General features: G+C 23.5%; 1 protein-coding gene across 8 annotated transcripts in view; it reads left to right on the plus strand.

Moving 5' to 3' along the window:
* Nucleotides 1-359: 359 nt before the first annotated feature.
* Nucleotides 360-19,400, plus strand: part of LOC142325345 (uncharacterized) — a 90,090-nt gene continuing 71,049 nt past the window's right edge. For 2 of the 8 annotated variants that reach the window (XM_075366986.1, XM_075366988.1), the window contains exon 1: nt 362-573. In XM_075366986.1, coding sequence (XP_075223101.1) covers nt 493-573 — 81 coding nt within the window. In that variant the 5' untranslated portion in view covers nt 362-492. Of the gene's footprint in view, nt 574-19,400 lie in introns of all 8 variants that reach the window. The other 6 variants (XM_075366982.1, XM_075366984.1, XM_075366991.1 and 3 more) reach the window with 5 other exon arrangements.

The following is a 19,400-nucleotide window of genomic DNA, read 5'->3' on the forward strand; positions in this document are numbered from 1 at the left end:
ATAAAATTCAATAATAATGCAAGTCATATATATATATATTTTTTTTTTTTTTTGATAAATAGTTATCATTCTTTAATATGACTTATTTATTATAAAAATAGTATGACTCACCAAATAAAGATAATTATTTTAAGTATTTGTTGACAAAATTTAAGTGTATGTAAAAAAGGGAGAGGTGACGAATAGTTTGTCATTATTCTAGGCTTCTATGTTGTAACAAAAAAAAAGAAGCAGTTTCTAGTGGGAGAACGCAAGAGCGTTAGCGGGGGCGTTTTAAACAAGAACAGATATGAAGTCTGACGAAGGAATTACGCGATAAAATTCTGGCAACTGATCAGAAGAGAGAGGAGGGATGAATTTAGAGACACAAATACATCAGCGTACTAAGATACTAAGATCAGTAGCCAACGTTAAGAGTCCAGCGTAAGAACTTTCAAATCAGTTCAGTAATTCCGCAGCATCAATTAATATAACATAAAAACAAACAACGAAATGGTTTACGAATCGGATTTTTATACAACTCGCCGGCCTTACAGCCGACCATCTCCTTCGATAACGTCATACACTGTAACGGTCAGTATTTTTTTAAATATGCATAAATTACGGTTAAAAGTTATATATTTCATGATAACATTTGTCATATCGACTTCATAATTTCATTTTTTAATTAATTTTCATATTTATTAAAAAGTAACTAAATGTTAAAAAGTAGATAAAAATAGTTAATAATCTTTTTTATATTTAACAAAAAAAAAAAAAAATATATATATATATATGTATAAAACTATTTTCTAAAAAAAAAAAAAAATAGTTCTAAAAATATTTTCTAAACTACTTTTTTTTAAATTTACTTAAAAAAGAAAGATCACAAAATAAAAATGTAACAGATAGATCTAATAAATAATTCAATTTTTCAAAAAATAAGAAACAACTTAAATTTCATAATAAATAAATAAAAAGTAAAAAAAAATAATATTCAGTCAAAAAAGTTATCTGTAATTCTAAGAAGAATACATAAGATTTGAATTTTTGAGTTCAGAATAAAGAAATACATATTATTTAGCTTCAAAACTAATTAATTATAACAAGGAGAAAGGTTCAACACTATATTTTCATAAAATTGCTTTTAAGAGTTAAGAAAAGAGAATAAAAACTAATTTTGATGAAATAATACAGTAAATAATATATATATAAAATTAATAAAAACAGACTGATGAAAGTGTATAACTAAATAAACCTATAATATTAGAACTAATAAATGTAAGTTTATACTAGTACTTTTATAAAAGTTATTATGTCCTCTATTGTTACCTGATTATCACTAAAAAGCAAAAACGTTTCTTGTGTGCTAGTTTGAATGTGCATTAATTTTAGAAAATAATTTTTCTTTGCTAAGCGTTGACCCGTAATAATTATTCCCCATTCTTAAAATTTTATTCCTCATTTTTTAAAACTATTTATAAATTATCGAATATTAAATTTAATTAATTCTCTGACTTCATAATTTATTAAAAACAACAATTTTATAATAGAATAGGTACGTAAATTGAATATGTTATTATAAACTATAAACAAAATTAATTTATGATACTATTATGAATAAAATTATAAAATCAACAAGAATAATGATTAATATAAATAAAACTTTTCACTTTTATAAATAATCAAGTTAATTTATTAGAAATAGCCTATTATTTAATTTATATTTCATAGAAAATATATGAAAAAATAATAAATGATATTATGAAACAGATAAATATTTTACGGACTAAAAAAGGCATTCTAGTGGAGAAAAATTTAAAACATACTTTTTATAATATAACTTCGTAAAACTGAAAGATAGAATAAATAAACCTTAAAATTTACTTAGAATTTTGACGGGTTGATACAAATTAAGATATACATTTTTTTTAAAATTGTGAAATTCTTTTTTTTAGAATTCAAAATGAAGAGGTACGATGTATGAAATCATTTTACATTAGATAAATTTTTAATTTATTTTTTTTTAAATTTAATCAGCTGTATTAGACCCATGTAAATTCTAGTTTTAAAATATCACAAAACATTTAAAATTATTGTTTTAGACTGTTTCATAAAAACAAAAAAATGTTCTTCACCTAGACATATAGATTGTATTTTGGCAGATTATTGATGTTTTAAGTAATTACATTTTTAAGATAACAAATAAAATTCATTAATACCATTAACTAAAATTTAAATAATTTTTATAAAAAAACAAGAAAATTTCAAACAAAAATTTTTATCATATAGCCAACTTCTTAACTTAAGTTCCTGATGAACCAATTTTTCGAATTTAAAATGAACGAACTTTCCGAACAAGTTATAATCTAGTTTGTAATTATTGTGGAGTTTTGACGGGAACTTCCTTTCAAGTTTTTGTGTGATCAAATTTACTTAAGGTCTCTGCATAAGATATACAACCGATTGTAAATAAAATTTGCAACAAAAAAATACATACGTAATCTTTATGTAATAATCTTCAAAAAAATCTTTATGTAATAATCGAAGAGTTATCCAAGCAGTAAAATATTAAATAAATAATAAACGTTACTATGACTGTTGCACACTACATCTGTGTTTACAACATATCAATGTAATCGTAAATTGATTAAAAAAAGTGATTATTTGTAATAAAATAATTTAAAAAAAAAATAATTAAATGAAAGGTAAAGATCAATAAAGGTCAAAAAGTTAAAATTATTTATTCGGTATAAATGAAAAATTGTATTACGTACTTTTATATAAACTGGTATGTAATAGGTAGATAAAATTATACAGCATTTTATATTAAAACTAAGAAGAAAACGGGAAAATAAATAAATAATAAAGTTGAAATACATAAAACAGAAGACAAGTTAAAAAATATAAAAGAAATTTTCTCGGTTAAAAATCAGCGTAGGTGTTTCATTATAAGTGAGTCTACACATTTATCCGGAAAGTCATTATTTTTTGAAAAAAGGTTTTCAGCATTTTATAAAGACCAGGATCATGTAAACTATCACTATTGTTCTGGAATAAGAACAAACTATTCATACGTATAAAAAAAGAAAAAAAGAGGAATTAAGATAAAAATCTAAAGTTGCGCTATGTTTTTTATGTTATATCCTTTATTATCCCCTTCCTTTAAGACTTATTTTTAACAATATTTTTTATAAATGAAAATAAATAAGGTATCTTTGACTATAATACGAAAAATGCAGTCTTAGCATTTGGGAAAAAAAATAAATTTTGAAAACATTGTAATTGTAATTATTTTATATTATTTTTATACAATCGAACATAAAAATTAACCCAGTAAGTATTAATACTGTTAAAGCTTTCCACAATTTCATTCATTAATTAAAAATTTAAACGATTTTATTAGTTAAACGATTTAGTATATAAAGATAGGCAAGAAATATTTTGACCCACTGAAATATTATTAAAAAAATATAAATTATTTATTTATTAATTTTGCATTCATTAATTACATCATAAAGTATTACATCATTAAAGTATAGTTATTTGTGAGATTTAGTAGACCCGTGAAATTGCAATAATATAAAATCCCTTTAGATAAAAATATAATCTGACTTAAAAAAATAGTACCAATTTTCCAAAGTAAAAATAACAGTAATAGTTTTTTAATTATTTAAGTTTCGATATTTTATAGTCGGCGCTAAATTAACACTTATTGGTAAATTACTAAATTTTAATTTAGTACGAAATGTAGAAAGAAAAAAAAAATTGAAAAGTATAATTATTTACTTTTTAGGAGAGTTATTTTTTAGTCTATCTTATTTAATTTACGTTTACAGTATATTAATTTTTTAATATTATTTTCATGGAAAATACGGTTAGATTTATACAAAAGTATTGCATATAAGAAAAAAAGCCGTTTAAGGAACACAAAAGTGGTAAATCTAATTTATGATAGGAAAAAAAAATCGATTATAGAGTAATGACTAAAAAATAGTTTTGATGAGTATGAGTTAAGGATTTTTTTGGATGGACTATAGCTAAGGTTGTAAGCGGAAATATGCATTTACCTTATTTTTTTTAAATTACAATTTTTCAACGTGTTTTCATTTTCGTGGGAAAATGATTCGTGTATCAAAATGGCATCCAATTTATATCATTATACTTCAACAATTCATCATTATGCAATGATAAAAAAATAAATACATTCTATCATCTATGTGGACAATTATTCGTTCAAAGATGTTATGTGATATAGAAAAATCTTACTATAGGATTCTATAGGAACTATTATATAATAAAAGAAAAGTAATATAGAAATCAGTGGTATACTTTAAGAGTAAAATTTGAACACACGTATAACAATTATACCGTTTCAACTAAACGCATCCTTCTTTTATTATTAGTCAAACGAGTCAAACTGTTTTTAATATCATTTATTTTAAGACTGTTACATGTAGAAGCTTTAGTTTGACTATTTCGTTATTTGCTGAAATTTATTTAAATCTTCGACCTTCCAGGTGAAAATTACGCTACCATTACGCTAGAATGGTAGTGCAAAAAATTGCAAAATAATTGGATATAGTTTCTATTTTTTACTAGTTATAGTTGTTAAAAGCATTTTTAAAGTACTTATTACTGGAGTACTTTGATCATTGGAACTCAGTTAACATCACTGTCTCAAGTTAGGACGACGAGAGATTAGATAAGACCTCGAAATTTACTTAAGATTACATTTTATTATAATTTTTTATAATTTCAAACGTAATCTGTTCGTTTGCAATCTCATGAGTATATTTTTAAAGATTTATTATAAATAAGCATCCTTCCTCTTTCCATAACCACAAATTAAATTTTTTATTCGATTTTTCAAAGATATAATAGGTACAAGAATAGATTTAAATAACTTGAGAAATTTTTTTTTGAACGAATGTTATAACATTCCAACTTAATGAAATGAATTACTTTTATAGTTAAATTCCTTCAAGTCCACTGAGTATTGGAAATAGCTATACGTTCTCTGTAGGATGCATAAAATAGCGCTTGAGATCACGTTTCCTCCTTTACATACAACGAGTTAAAAATAAAATTAACGAATACGTGAACAAAAATATGTTTAGTAAATATTTAAATTCAATCTGTTGAATGATCCATTACCATTTTTATTTTGTGTAGTAGTTATAAAAATATTTTAACGAAAAAAAATCAAATTCTTTAGTATGAAATCATTATTTACATTTTCTTCTTTATTCAGTTAAATGGTTAGTTCTATGGCAGCATAGATAAATTACAATTGCCGCTAATTGATTTACTTTCGGAAATTTAGTTATTACTTTAAATGTGTTGAGATTTTTAATCAGCGATTCCTCGTATGTATTACAAAAATTATAATATTCGTAACTAGATCCAAATTCAAACGTTTGAAGTGAATATATATATATATATATATACATACACAAACGTAATATAATTAAAGTATAAATTCCATTGATCTGATTTTTAAAAAAATTAAGTTGGCTATATGATATTTAGTTAGGTTAATTTTATTATAAATAAATTAGAATTTTATTTTTAAATGGGACTCTAAAATCTCATTAATTAAATCATTGTAAATTTGTTAAATTAATAAATTCAATCTAATTATGTGCCCTATAATCATTAATAAAAATTAAACAAAAATATGTCTAATAATTAGCTTAATAACTAATCATTAGCTTTTAAAATTAATCATTACACTTAATAATAATAATTCAAAGTTAGTACTTTCCTTTTTTATTTCCGTGGGATAAAAATAATATTATGACATGAAAGATCAGAATAATTAGCAATGTTATGTTTATTAGTGTAATATTTTGTGCAATTTTCTAATATTGTACTATAAAAGCTTAGTATTAGATTAGATCTATTGGTCATAAAATTCATACCTTTCAATTATTTTACTATTTTATATATAGTTTGTTAGCTGCATGTTCAGCATGGTTGCAACACTTTAACTTAGTTAATCTGCTCTAATAATTTAATTTTTCACTTCTTTCCTCTGTCATTAGCGTGAATGAAACAAGTATAATTTTTTATTGTATTATTATTGTGGTTATTCTACATGGAATAAAAAACTTTTTTATCATAATTTTGTCTTTTAACATCAATCATCTATTATTTCGTTTTAATAAATACTTACATTTCTTTTAATGTTTTAACATTCTTCGTAATTTAAACAAAATTAAAAATGAAATTAAAACAAAAAATCAGAAAAAAAATTATTGTTAAAATTATTTATATTTATATATACAATCATAATTTTTATGAATAATAATAATAAACACAAAATCCAATTAATATATATATATATATATATATATATATATATATAATGAAAAAATTAACATTTCTGTTGCTGGTAGTAACATTTTTAATTATGTGTGCCAAATAGAAATAAGTGGTAGAGGGGATGAAGTTGCGGATGTGGTCTTGGGTTTCTGAGCTGTAGAGGAAGCCAAATTTAGCCACAGAGACTAGGAGTCGTAAACGAACTTAAAACTGTTACGTCACGTTTCCTCCTACACTCTGAATGTTTCGCGAGAGGAAACATTCTTGTAAAATTATTTTTCCGTCTATTTAAAAACAAATCAATGTAATGTTGCATTATTTTAAACTCGTTAAATATAATTTGTGTTATTATAACACACTCGCACAAAAGTCTATCTTTCTTTTAATGTTGTTGTGTAACAACATTCAGTATCTAAATATAGAATAAAATAAATTGTTAAACCCTGGTAGATGAGATAAAAACAAAATGATAAATTTTTTAAAGTAATTCTACAGAATTTTAAATTACATTTTGACGTTTATTTATGAGTCAATGTATCTATTTCTGGATAATATTTATTTTAAAGGGTTAACAAATAATTAAATATGTATAGTTTCAAATAACTGAAGTTCATTAAAAATATAATAAGTAATAAATAAATATATATTGGAAATATATATTTTTAAATTATTAACAAATAATCTTACCAAGAAAAATAAATTTAGCATTACTGAAAATTGAAATTCCTCCTAACTCATTGACATATAAATCATTATTTATTTCATAAATCCCAAAACTATCAAAATAAAACATTTAATGTTATATTTTAGGTTGTAGAGATCTATTAACAAACAAATTTCTTATCGAAAAGAAAATCTACAATCGTGAGTTTATTTTCTATTTAAGAAATTCAGATTGTTTAAGAGGCAATACTTTAGTTCCGGTTTAAAAAAACTCATAAGTTTTCAAATTTCATATATAGATTAGTGGAATTAATAAATATTCAACATTTAATACTGAATTTTAGAAAAGGATAAAAATAGTCTGATATAAAACTGATTTAAAACTAAGTTATCAGAAGATAGAAATGGATAATTAATATTACAGATATAAAAATAGCAGTTTGCAATAGATATGAAATTTCTATTCGCCAGTAAAACTTTAATTTATTAAGTGACAGTGATTATAATGAAATATACCATTTTCATAAAAAAATTTGATGAACAAAATCATGACCCGTGCGTTTATCGATATTTTTTTTTTGTAACGCTTATTACATTCGTTTTTCCCAATCGAAACCATAAGTAAATCATATGATACACTTTGGCATAAAAGAGGATTATCCAAAGACATTCCATTAAATTAAAGAATAAATAAAAATGGCAATACTTAAATAACTGATAACAAATTAAATTGGATATACTAATGTTAGAATAGTTCAGTCAGCGACTAAGATTTAACGCAAATAGTAAATAACGTAAATAGTGAATAATGATAAACTATAAAACACACTTCCTTCTGTGAGTTACCTCACAGGTAACGTCTGCTCATTCATCAAAGAATGAAAATATAAAAAAAAATATGTAATATCAAGATATCAAAAACGTTTTAAAAATATTGCACCATTAAATGATGGAATATAAAATATTACAAATATAAATTTGTTTAACCAAGTAGGACTGTGCCTTCATTTTATAACATATGCAATATAGCAAACATCTCTGTTAACAGCAAAAGACTCCTCTGTTAACAACATAATCACAGACTCGTATAATATTTAAAATATTCGATAATGTTTTCATCAATACAGAATGTATAAAAATAATCTTGTATGTATTCGTAAATGAGAAAATTTATCTGTTCGTTTGTTTCCAACAGCATCACATGAGAACCAACCGACAGAGTGCTTTCAAATTTTCAAGATACATTTGTGTTATCCCAGGGAAGAATTTAAGGCTTAGATCTTGACCTATCCCCTTTGGAGGTTAAGATGTTAAAGATATTCATTAAAGAAATAAAAACGAATCCTTTTACTTCATTATATTTTTTTTTACCATGGCAACAGAGATATAATGAAGTAAAATGAATATTTTTTTTTGTTTTAACGAATAACTGTAAAATATTTAATATTCTCACAAACATGAGAATAACAAACGCTCCGGGGTCCAGTAGTCTGGCTAGTTTTAATAAAATGTATGTTCCATATAAAATTAATAATTTTCGGTAAATGCTGTTTAGAATACATATACTGATTGATCAAAATCAGTGTTCATTAGTAAATTTCAGATTTATCCATTATTTTGTATTATTCTTAGAGTGTAACCTTCCATTCTGCTGTCGAGAAATATTAAACAAATTTTATTAGAGAATCATACTGATAGTTTACGTTATATGTCGTAAAATATTATTGTTTTTAATTTTTTTTTTAATTTTACGGATAATTTTATTATTTAAAAAATTATATACCAACCCACCGGGTTAGTCTAGTGGTGAACTCGTCATATGATTTCGATGTCGAAAATCTCAGGTTCGGAAACCTCAGGTGCTCAGGATCCTATTAAAGGTAGTTGCTTTTTATCGGATTCGATACTAGATCGTGGATACCAGTGTTTTTGGTGGTTGAGTTTCAATTAATTACAAGTCTCAGGAATGGTCGGCCTGAGTTTGTTCAAGACTACATATTTACCGATACAGTTACATTACAATGATAAGTCGCTATTGACTTTAATTGTTGATGCAACATTAAATAAAGATATTAAAAGAGTAAACAATTGTATACTTATGTTACAAACAGGAAATTTATTTCAAATATTAAAAAGGTAATTAATTATTAATTTATAGTTACGTTTGCGATATTAACAAATAAATCAAAATTCCAAGAAATTCAAAACTATATTTTCATCCAGTCTATCAAGTAAATAGACGTTTTATAATATGAATAGAAATAAAAAGTGTTTTGTACTAAATTTATTTATTTAGGATCGGTAACTTTTCTGAAAACGGAACTGCCTAATTTAGTTCCTAAATATGCTTCGACAGAAAAACTACAGTATAATTTCAGAGTGAATCGTTTGTAATGTTTAATAATTTTTATTTGTAATCAGATTTTTTTATGCTGTTCAGTAAAATTTTACTTTAAACTATTAAATTTCAGTTATTTCTTTATTTTTGGTTTATTTCAAAGAATAATAAGTTTTTTATAGTGCTACCAGATAAAGCTAAAAGTTAACAATCGTTTATCAGAAAAAACAAATCATTTTTAGAAAAAAAATGTAAACTATAAGAAATTTTGCTATTTTGTGAATAAAATTAAAAACGTACATAAAAATATCTGTTTTAAATTAGTTATAATATAGGAAAAATAAATATACTACCCCACAAAATGCCGAAATAGGAACGAAAATATGAGTGTATTTTAAAAATATATTTAAAATATTAGTAATAGAAAGCAGGGAAATAAGTAATAAATAAGAGAGATTTTTCAGATGTTACAATATTTTTAATAATCTTATGTTATAAAAATGTTAATGAAACTATTATAGAAAATAAATACAGCTTGTTATTCAATGATTTTTTCCTCACAATTCGTTATTTACTGTCGGTTTCGAGTAAGGAACTACAAATAAATTATATTACAAAAAGCGCTTAGAGGGGTTTCCGACAAACATCCACAATAATATTGTAAAATACTTAATATACAAAAAAGATTTTTAAAAAACAGGTTTACTCGTTATTACGGCATGAGGATTATTTTAAAATTACACCTCAGCAAAAATTACAAAGATTAGAATTTTAGATTAGATTAAAGAATGTAATTAGAGCACAGGAAATGCTCTAATATTAAATAATTGAAATTAAAATATTTTCTTTTAATTGGAATAAACTGAAAAGTACATCGAACTATTAAAGTAAGACTTGTGAAAAATAACCCGAGATACAGTTTTATTAAAATTATTTGTTTGGAAAATAAACTAATGCAATTATTTCATTAACCGCTGAATAAATGTAACTTATCACGAAATAGTAGACAATAATAAATAAAACTAAATTCAAAAATAATTAAAGAAATAAATTATGGAAATCAAAAACAATCGATTTTTGTCCCAATTCATTCTTATTAGAGGAGTTTACTTTCAATTACAATGTTATTAATTTCACTTTTTCCATAATCATTTTTAATAGTGCCAACTATTTCATAATCGTAAATAAAAAAATATTCATTAAAAAAAAACATTTATCTTTAATATTTAATATTTTTACAATTTTAATCTATTGGATAAAGGAAATCATTTATGTAAGTACACGTTTGCGTATATATGTAGCAGTGTAACTTCAGAACTTCAGTACCGATTTTTCATGATACACATCAAACCATATCATAATTGTACAAGTAAAACTAGTCAAATGATGATTTGAAATGTAAAAAGCGAACAAAAGATGTCGGTATTTTCTAAACCGATAAATCAAAAGTGTTTGAAACTCCTTAAAATTATGTTAAATAAAAATGGAAAGTAGGATTTTCCCTCTCTATCACATAAGCATGCACGCGTATACACAAACACGCACACTTATCACAGTAGCGAATTAAAAATTCGAAAAAGGGTGATCAAAAAAAGATCTCATTCCGTTGTTAAATAAAATAATAGTTCGAGAAATATTGAATTTTCAAACTAAATGTTTAATTTTCATGAATAAGTAAGAAAATCTTTTTCTCAATTTTTTGTTCTTGTGTCAAATAATATTAACGATTAAAAAAAATTTTTAAAAAAACTAAAAAATATATATTATTTAATTTTATTATTTTTGAAAGCCAAACAGCCATTTCTCATATTTTTTTTATTATAACGACATAGCAACTTTACAATCTGTTCATAGAAAAATAAGTAAATAAGATGTACTAGAATTAACCTTAAGTTTAGCGGCGTGTGACTTAATAATGGAATAGAGGAGCACTCCGTACGGCCAGACCATAAAGTCATCTAATTGAAGCGATAAGGTATACCAAGAATATTGTTTCTCAGCAATCTTGAAAAATCTCTGATCGTGTTATCTAATAAATTGACCGCCGAATAATTCGGGCGCCGATCCAAACGATTTTGATACCGTACGCTGACCAGAGAGATTTCCTACCGAACGGTTCACAACTTAAAGTCAATATGTATAAGGCTATTATATATGTACCAGGGTATATTGAGCATTTTCCGCAGCGTTTTTGTTTTGAAGCGTTCAAGTATGTCAATACTGGAGTTTCACACTGTACCCAACAATTGAAGCCCGTAAGTCCAAACAGGCTTCAAAACGGATTTATAAATCAATAATTTACTTTCTGCTGAAAGCCGAGATCTATGTCCTCTCAGCCAGTAACTGTCTTTAAACTTTAGATCCAACTGTTTCCGCTTAGAAGTGATGTGTTTCGCATATTAAGAATTTAATTACAATTTAGTATTTTTCGCCTCTTTTATAAAAAAATGAAATTTATTCTTTTCATAGTTAACTGTATAATGAGGTTTTATTGTTATTAGTTTTTGTTTTCCATAATATTTATTACATTATCATAAAATTATAGTAAATATTTCTACTTATCAGAGTAAATTTCACTAAATGCAACATGAGGTAATACATCATAATAATTATTGTATGAATTAAAAAATAAACCTTTATATGTACTAAAAAAATAATTATAAATTTTTATTACATGAAAAAATCATGTAAAAATATAACAATTCCAAAACCTAATAATAATTCTATATTTAAAAATAAGAAGTAATATTCTACTGTTACGCATTAGCTAATAATGAATAAGGTACCTAAACAAACCAACACAACAAAACACTCCATAAGATAATACGATATCAAAAATTAAAATTAGCTTTAAGTGTTCATAATTCCTTCCGGATGACGTGTAAATTCATTGAGTGACAAAAATAATGAAACGGGCACTTGTCCAAATATTCTTACTAATCCAGGTATTTATATATAAACTATCAAATCACAGATGAATAATAATAAAAAAAACCAAGAGAGATATACTTAAATTTAAAATAAATTTCATAACACAATATAATTATAAATAACTGCGTCCTCTATCTTATAACACCTTAGGTGTATTAATTTAATAGAAGAAATTAATTCATAGAAAAAATTTAAGAACAATTTGTGCTAGAAAATAAGTGAATGTGCTGTTAATAACACGAGCTTTGCCAACAGAACCATTGAAGTAAATAAATCTATAGTATTCTCGTTTTGAAATTCATATTAAAAAAAGAAAAATATATATTTAATAACTTTAAAGTTGCCAGATAAAATAAATACTTATTAAATTTCTCTTTGTAGCGATGCCAAATATAATTAATTGTACTTCAATTATTCTTAATTGATAATGGTAAAAATAATATTTGCAAAAAAGCCCCATAATACACTAAAAATAAAATAAAAGTTTCGTCGTATTTTAGAACTCAAGATTTAATATAAATTCTTTATCACTTATAAAAAAACAAGAAGATCAATCAACACTCTTTTTCCTAGAAGATACTGATAGGAAAATTTAAGTTGCATGTTATTCGTACTAATATAGAGTTTAATTATTTATTGTTTATCATTTCTCCTCATAATAAATACAAGATTAAAATAAATAATTGTTTTGTACAAGCTTAAAAACGATGAAGTAAAATTAGTTAAACGAAAATTTAAAAATACTTAAATTAGCAATTAATATAATCCACCTAACCAGCACGTTGATACGTTTTCTAGATCTTTCGGCTTACTTGGAAGCCATCATCAGGAGTTAAAATTAATGCATTAAGTTTAAGAATCATAGTTAAAATTTAGAAACAGTCGTGACTGTCCCGGTCCTACTAGTATATTCAGAAAAGCATTAATTTTAACTCCTGATGATGTCTTCCAAGTAAGCCTAAAGATCTAGAGAACATATCAACGTGCTGGTAAGGTGAATTATGTTAGTTCTTAATTTATTTAATTAGCATATCAGCGGTACCATGTTTGAGAAATTAAAAATATCTATTGATGTTTGTCGTTGAAAAATCTAATTAATTTCTTTTTTTATTATTTATTAGCAGCTACTTTTAATTATATGAGAGGTTCAAAAAAAAATTAATAGAAAGTTAAAACTGGCATTATTTTAAAGATTAAATAAAAGTAAGAGGCTCATATATTTGGAAAATCGTATTTTTTACGATAACAGATCATTTATTTTCAATTAAACTCTCTTCTGTAATTGTACTTGATTTCATCTTTACTTAATTAAGTAGATTATAATCCGAATCTTTTTTTAACAGATATATAATAAAATCAAATAAATTCATATTATTTTTTAACGAAAAAATTAATATTTTTGATAAAATCAATGAAAAATTTAAACTATCCAAAAAGGAAGCAAGTAAAAATTGTCATCTAAATACTAAAAAACGACTTTTAAAGGTTTATGAAAAATTAAAATAAAAAAAAAACCTAGAATAGGTCTTCCTGTATACGTTCTTTGTTATCTACTTTCAGTAAATAACTGTGTAATTTACATAAATGAAGAAAATATTTATACTAACTGCAATTACAAGCAAATATTTTTTTGTCAGGTGAATTGAAAAAGAAAAAAAATATATTTGCGGAAACAACTGCTTAGTTTATCGGTTATCCGCCATTTTGTATATTTAACGTAAAAGTTTATTTCTCAGGAATAATTGTCGAGCTAAAATTTTCTCCGTTAGTTGTATCAGTTTCTCAGTTAATTTTCTCAATTAATTGTATCAATTTCTCAGTTAACTGTATCAAACTAAAATTCCCAATACTAGTAGGATATACAATTATTGACTTGGATGTACAAGTAATGATGACTTGTATAAAAGTAATAAACTTGATTTCTCAACCCATTTCAAAATGGTGACTATGTAAATCTTTTAATTGTTAATATCTTTGCAATCGCTGGTTCATTTAAATGTTATGTTTTACAAAAAATGTTAGGCATTTTATGAAAAATAAAATGACGCCTCATTTATTCAAATCTGTTCAAAAATAACAAAGTTATAGCAAAACTTCTTGAAATGAGTTACTGTATATTACAAAACCAGTTTTTATTTCCTCCTGAATAAAAATAAATAACTCCATACGATCTCAACTAGAAAATTATTAAAATCATGAAAGCATTATTATATATAATAATAATAATATAAATAGAATAAGTAAACATTATAATGATCAAACACAAATAAATAAATCTGTTAATTTACGAAATAATTCTTTAGGAATTTGACTGGAGAAATCAAGGAATAGCCTGATTAAACCTTAATAAAAACAGATCACAAAATAAAAATACAATAGTAAATTACGTTAGATAGAAAGAAGTTTTAAGTAATAAAAGCAATTTATTGTTAACAACAGAATATTTAAAGTTTTCTTTTTTTCTTTTTACTTACATTAAATGTTCTGTGTAGGAATAATGGTATGTTAATTTTTGAGGAAGTTCGATGGAATGGTCGCGAGGATGGAGGTTCGGTGGATTGTTTGCTATCCTATTTACTTATGGTTTCTGTAATAGTGTTACAGATATTAAATTTTATTTTGAGAGAAAAAAAATACAACAGAGTATTAACTCAAATTATTAAAAATTAAAAAGAAAATTGTTACAATTAATTATTGTTAATTAATAAAAATAATCAGATATTTTTATGAAGTAAAAAACTTGAAAAAGTTTAGTGATGAAAGAATAGAAAATTTTAAATTTCGAAAGCGTCAATGGAAAAATATTTTAGCACACCTTTAGCACTATCTATAAAATCTAATTTTTCTTTACTTAAAAATATTTTCTTTACTAAAGCTACTATAAATTATCTGAAGATTATATTAGTGATTTTTTTTTTAAGAAATCTTGTAATCTGGAATATTATTCACAAATGTAGTAATAATTAATGAAGAATTAAATTATTATGAAATAATTAAATGATTTGTATGTTTATTTTTTTAAAAATAAACAAAATCTGTAAATAAGATATAGAGTTCAACTTACCAACAATTATTTTTATATATATAATTCTGTATTTAAATTTGTTTTTTTGTTGTATAAAATTTTAATTTCATTTTTTAACCATTCTATTTGACTTTTATTCTTAGTTGTAATAACGGCCTTAGTATTACTTTTAATTCTAATATTAATATATTTTGGAGTTATTTCATAGTTCACACAATTCTTGTTAAATTTTATATTCACAATAGTTTTGTGTACTTTTAACTTTAGATTAAAGAATTTCATTGCCATTATATTTTGGTTATAATTTAGGTTAAATTTTCGTAACATGGCACCGTTGATATTTTATATATAAAATATAGATATTGAGAGTTCAGCTTACTAACAATTACTCAAAAATTAAGTTAAATAATTGTTGGTAAGCTGAACTCCAAATATCTATATTTTATATATAAAATACCAACGATGCCATGTTATGAAAATTTAACCTAAAATTTTTAAAACTTGAAAAGAAACTGAAATTTGTGAGACTACACAATTTAATAAAAATGAGTGGTTGAAATTTTCAAGTAGGTATTAACATTATTAAAAAAATAATAATTTCTCTCGTGTAAAATAATTAAGTTAAAATCATTCATATTTTAAAAAAATAAATATATCAGCAGTATTTTTTCATCTAGAATAAAGATATTTTTACGAGATATAAAAATACTTCGTTTTATTTTCAATACAAGAAGTACAGTACGTACCAATAAGTAATGAATATATTAAGATAAAAAATAACTAAGTAATGAATATGTCATCAGAGAATGAAAAATTTATAGCATTTAAAAAACATATCATCACAACCTCTTTCTACGGTCATTCAGAAATAGTTTATTTATAAACAGTACAGTCATTCAAATTTTTATTGAACATAACACAGATAGCTAACAAATAGTGTCATAAAATTAAAATCACTTCAAAATCAAATCTTCTCAATGTTTGTACAAAAAAAAGAAAAAAAATTCTTAATAAGGTTTTATATGAACATTATATTCATGTGCAAATAACATAAAGGTTTTAAAATATTATTTCTACAAAGAAGAAAAAATATTTCATATTCTCATTTTCATATTGTTGTAAATTCATCGCTCGTTAATTAATGCCTTTTATAACACGGCATGAAAAGATCTCAGTAACTTCACGCTGATGTATTAATAATAATATTTAAAATAAATCGCTTACATCCGTTGCTAAACTAACAAATAAATATAAAGCAGAATTTAAGTGTTAATGTTATTTTATTTTGCGTTTAAATGTTATTATTTAAACATTTTACTATGTTATAGAGTAACGAGGAATTAATTAAAATATATATTTATAATTTCTTTTAAATTAAAAGAAATTAAATAAAATTAATACTAAATAATTTTTTTTTTAATTCTAAAATATTATTTTTAAAATATTGTTTTGTAGTGACAAATTAGTAACGAATTTTATTTTTTTTATATGTATATAAATAATTTATTTTTTAAATCGAGAACCATATTTCATAAATTCAAATTTCCTTAATAAAGATAATTTTCTTCTTTGGATTGAACTTGTCCATGAAATAATAATGTACATTCTCTTTCACTTATAAAATAAATGAATCTTTCTTTAATACGTATGCCATACGTATAACAGAATGAAACACAGTAACAGTCAATAAATTAGTAAAATAAACGTTGAATTTTTGGGGTACAGCTTAATTAAAGGACTTAAATGCAAGGTAAGTTAAAACATATTGTTAAAAATAATTTTAGCTTCGTTACGTTTTAGCCAACGGTACATAAGATAAAGTGGTTTTTATGAATACCATTACGCATGCTTGTCTTTTTTTTAACTACTGGTAATCGTATGATAGTAGTTGGATTGTGGGAAATTAAAATTTAACAATCAGAATAGTGTCATTACGTTTTGTGAATGATTTTATTTTTTGTTGAAAATTCTTTTAACAATGCAATTAATACCTTTTAAATGATGTTTTAAAATATTAAAAACATATTACACATGACTGTAACTATAAACTGTTCAATAATTTTTTTTTCTGAAAATATTAACTCTGACATAAAGTAAGCTAATATAGTCCAAAAAGTTTTATCCTACAACAAATTATAAATATTTACAAAAATTAATTTTTATACTTCTATCATTTATTTTTTCCTCTATGTTCAAGACTTTTGTAAGGATCTCAGTTTTATTAGAATACTTTGTAAAGAATAAATTAAAAATATAATTAAAATTTATAAAGGTAAACATACTCGTAGATTTCTATTTTTTTAATATTTGAATTTAATTTCTACAAAAAATTCTGATCAAACAGAAATCACTGTAGAAGTGCTACTAAATTTGAAGAAGAAATAAAGGCGTAAGTAGAAAATCAACTTTAATAAATATTATAAAATTATGATTTTTGGATAATTTTATGTGAAAAAAATTAATAAAATTCATGAAGTGATAGAAAAAATAAATTTTAGTTATAATCTAAAAAAAAAAAAAAATAAAAAATAAAGCGATTTATACATTAAAATTAATGTTTATACGTAAATTTATGTGTGTAGTTAATCAAATAATGTAAAGGAAATTAATTCTATTTAAATTATTTATGACATCCGGTTTTCTACATTTGTATAGTGAAATTTAATGAATTAAAAACTTTACTTTACTTTTTAAATTTCAACTATGCGGTTGTTTATTTACCAACATTTTTACAACTTTTTTTTATAAAATAATTAAATTAACTTAATATCATATTTATGATCTAATCGAAACAATTTTATGACATTTTAAATTATTTTTTTTAAATATTAGTTGATTTTGTTCGATATCTTTATTTATTTTAATTTGATTACAACTAGAAAAATAGTCGAAAAAAGAAATAGTTAATTCACGATACATTTTTTTCAATAAGCAAAAGAGATTATAGGATATTAATTTAAGAAAAATAAATTTCAGAACTTATTAAATTTTTTAATGAAAAGTTTATACCCGATACGAAAAATCACAAAATGTTGACCACGTTATTTCCGAAAAGGACGTAAAAATTTATTTAATTCAAAATCCTCGTTACTCTGTAACAAATAAAATTATCGATCTTAATGTATAATGGGCACTGTTTTAGAGGCGCGAAGTACCCTGGGAGAAGGTGCCATTTGTACCACGTCCCAGCCAAGTGGAACCCGCGTTCACCGTGTTTGGATCAAGCGGACAGGCCCCTGGTGCACATCGCGAAACTTGTCGACGCACTCATCGTAGACTTCTCTTCAGTACCCCGTACATTGACTACAGTTTTGAATAAAAGTTTTTTATTTTAATGTTTTAAAAACGATATGAAATATAAACTACACTATGTAATCTCTCTGTAGTACGTAATTATAAAATACAATAAAATATAGTTTGAAAATAAACGTACTGTACATTTATTCATTAATTTCAGTAACAATTATGTGTAATGAATGGCAAAGATTGACGTTCTAAAGAATAAAAATCTATTAAAATAATTAAACAATTTTTGATAGATTAAAATTAAGTAATAAATTTTATTTAATTGTTTTTCTTCATTAAAAAATATCGTTACATTAGTATATAAACTGCTAAAATTTCATCAGCTAAGAAATCTGAATTTTACCTTTTTAAAAAAAAAAAAAAATAATACGAATAAAATTTATTCGAATTTTCATTTTGGATATTGATATAAAAATAATAAGTGTCTGCGAGTCATTACATAAATAAATGACACAAATTATTTTACAATACCTTTTCTTTTTTTCTTTTGAATACAAATTTAAAAACATAAGTATAAAATAAAGAATTAAAAGAACTAATTTTTTAATTACAAAAATAAAATGAAAAATACTGGAAAATTGTTTAATCTGAATAAAATATTTCATTATATTTTTAATAAAACAAACTAAAAAATGTCATTCATTACAATACACCTACACCAACACAACATCCTTTCCAATTTAATATATAAATAAATAATTTAAGAAAGTTAAAATAAGTTAATATGAAAAAAAATATTCAACCGTACTTTGATTAAGAGAAATTTTAAGATGATAGTAATAATTTTAAATAAGTAATTATATTAATAAAAAAATGTTTTTTAATCAGTGG

The sequence above is a fragment of the Lycorma delicatula genome, chromosome 5 (assembly GCF_047948215.1).
Source record: "Lycorma delicatula isolate Av1 chromosome 5, ASM4794821v1, whole genome shotgun sequence".
In the NCBI taxonomy this organism is placed as follows: Eukaryota; Metazoa; Arthropoda; class Insecta; order Hemiptera; family Fulgoridae; genus Lycorma; species Lycorma delicatula.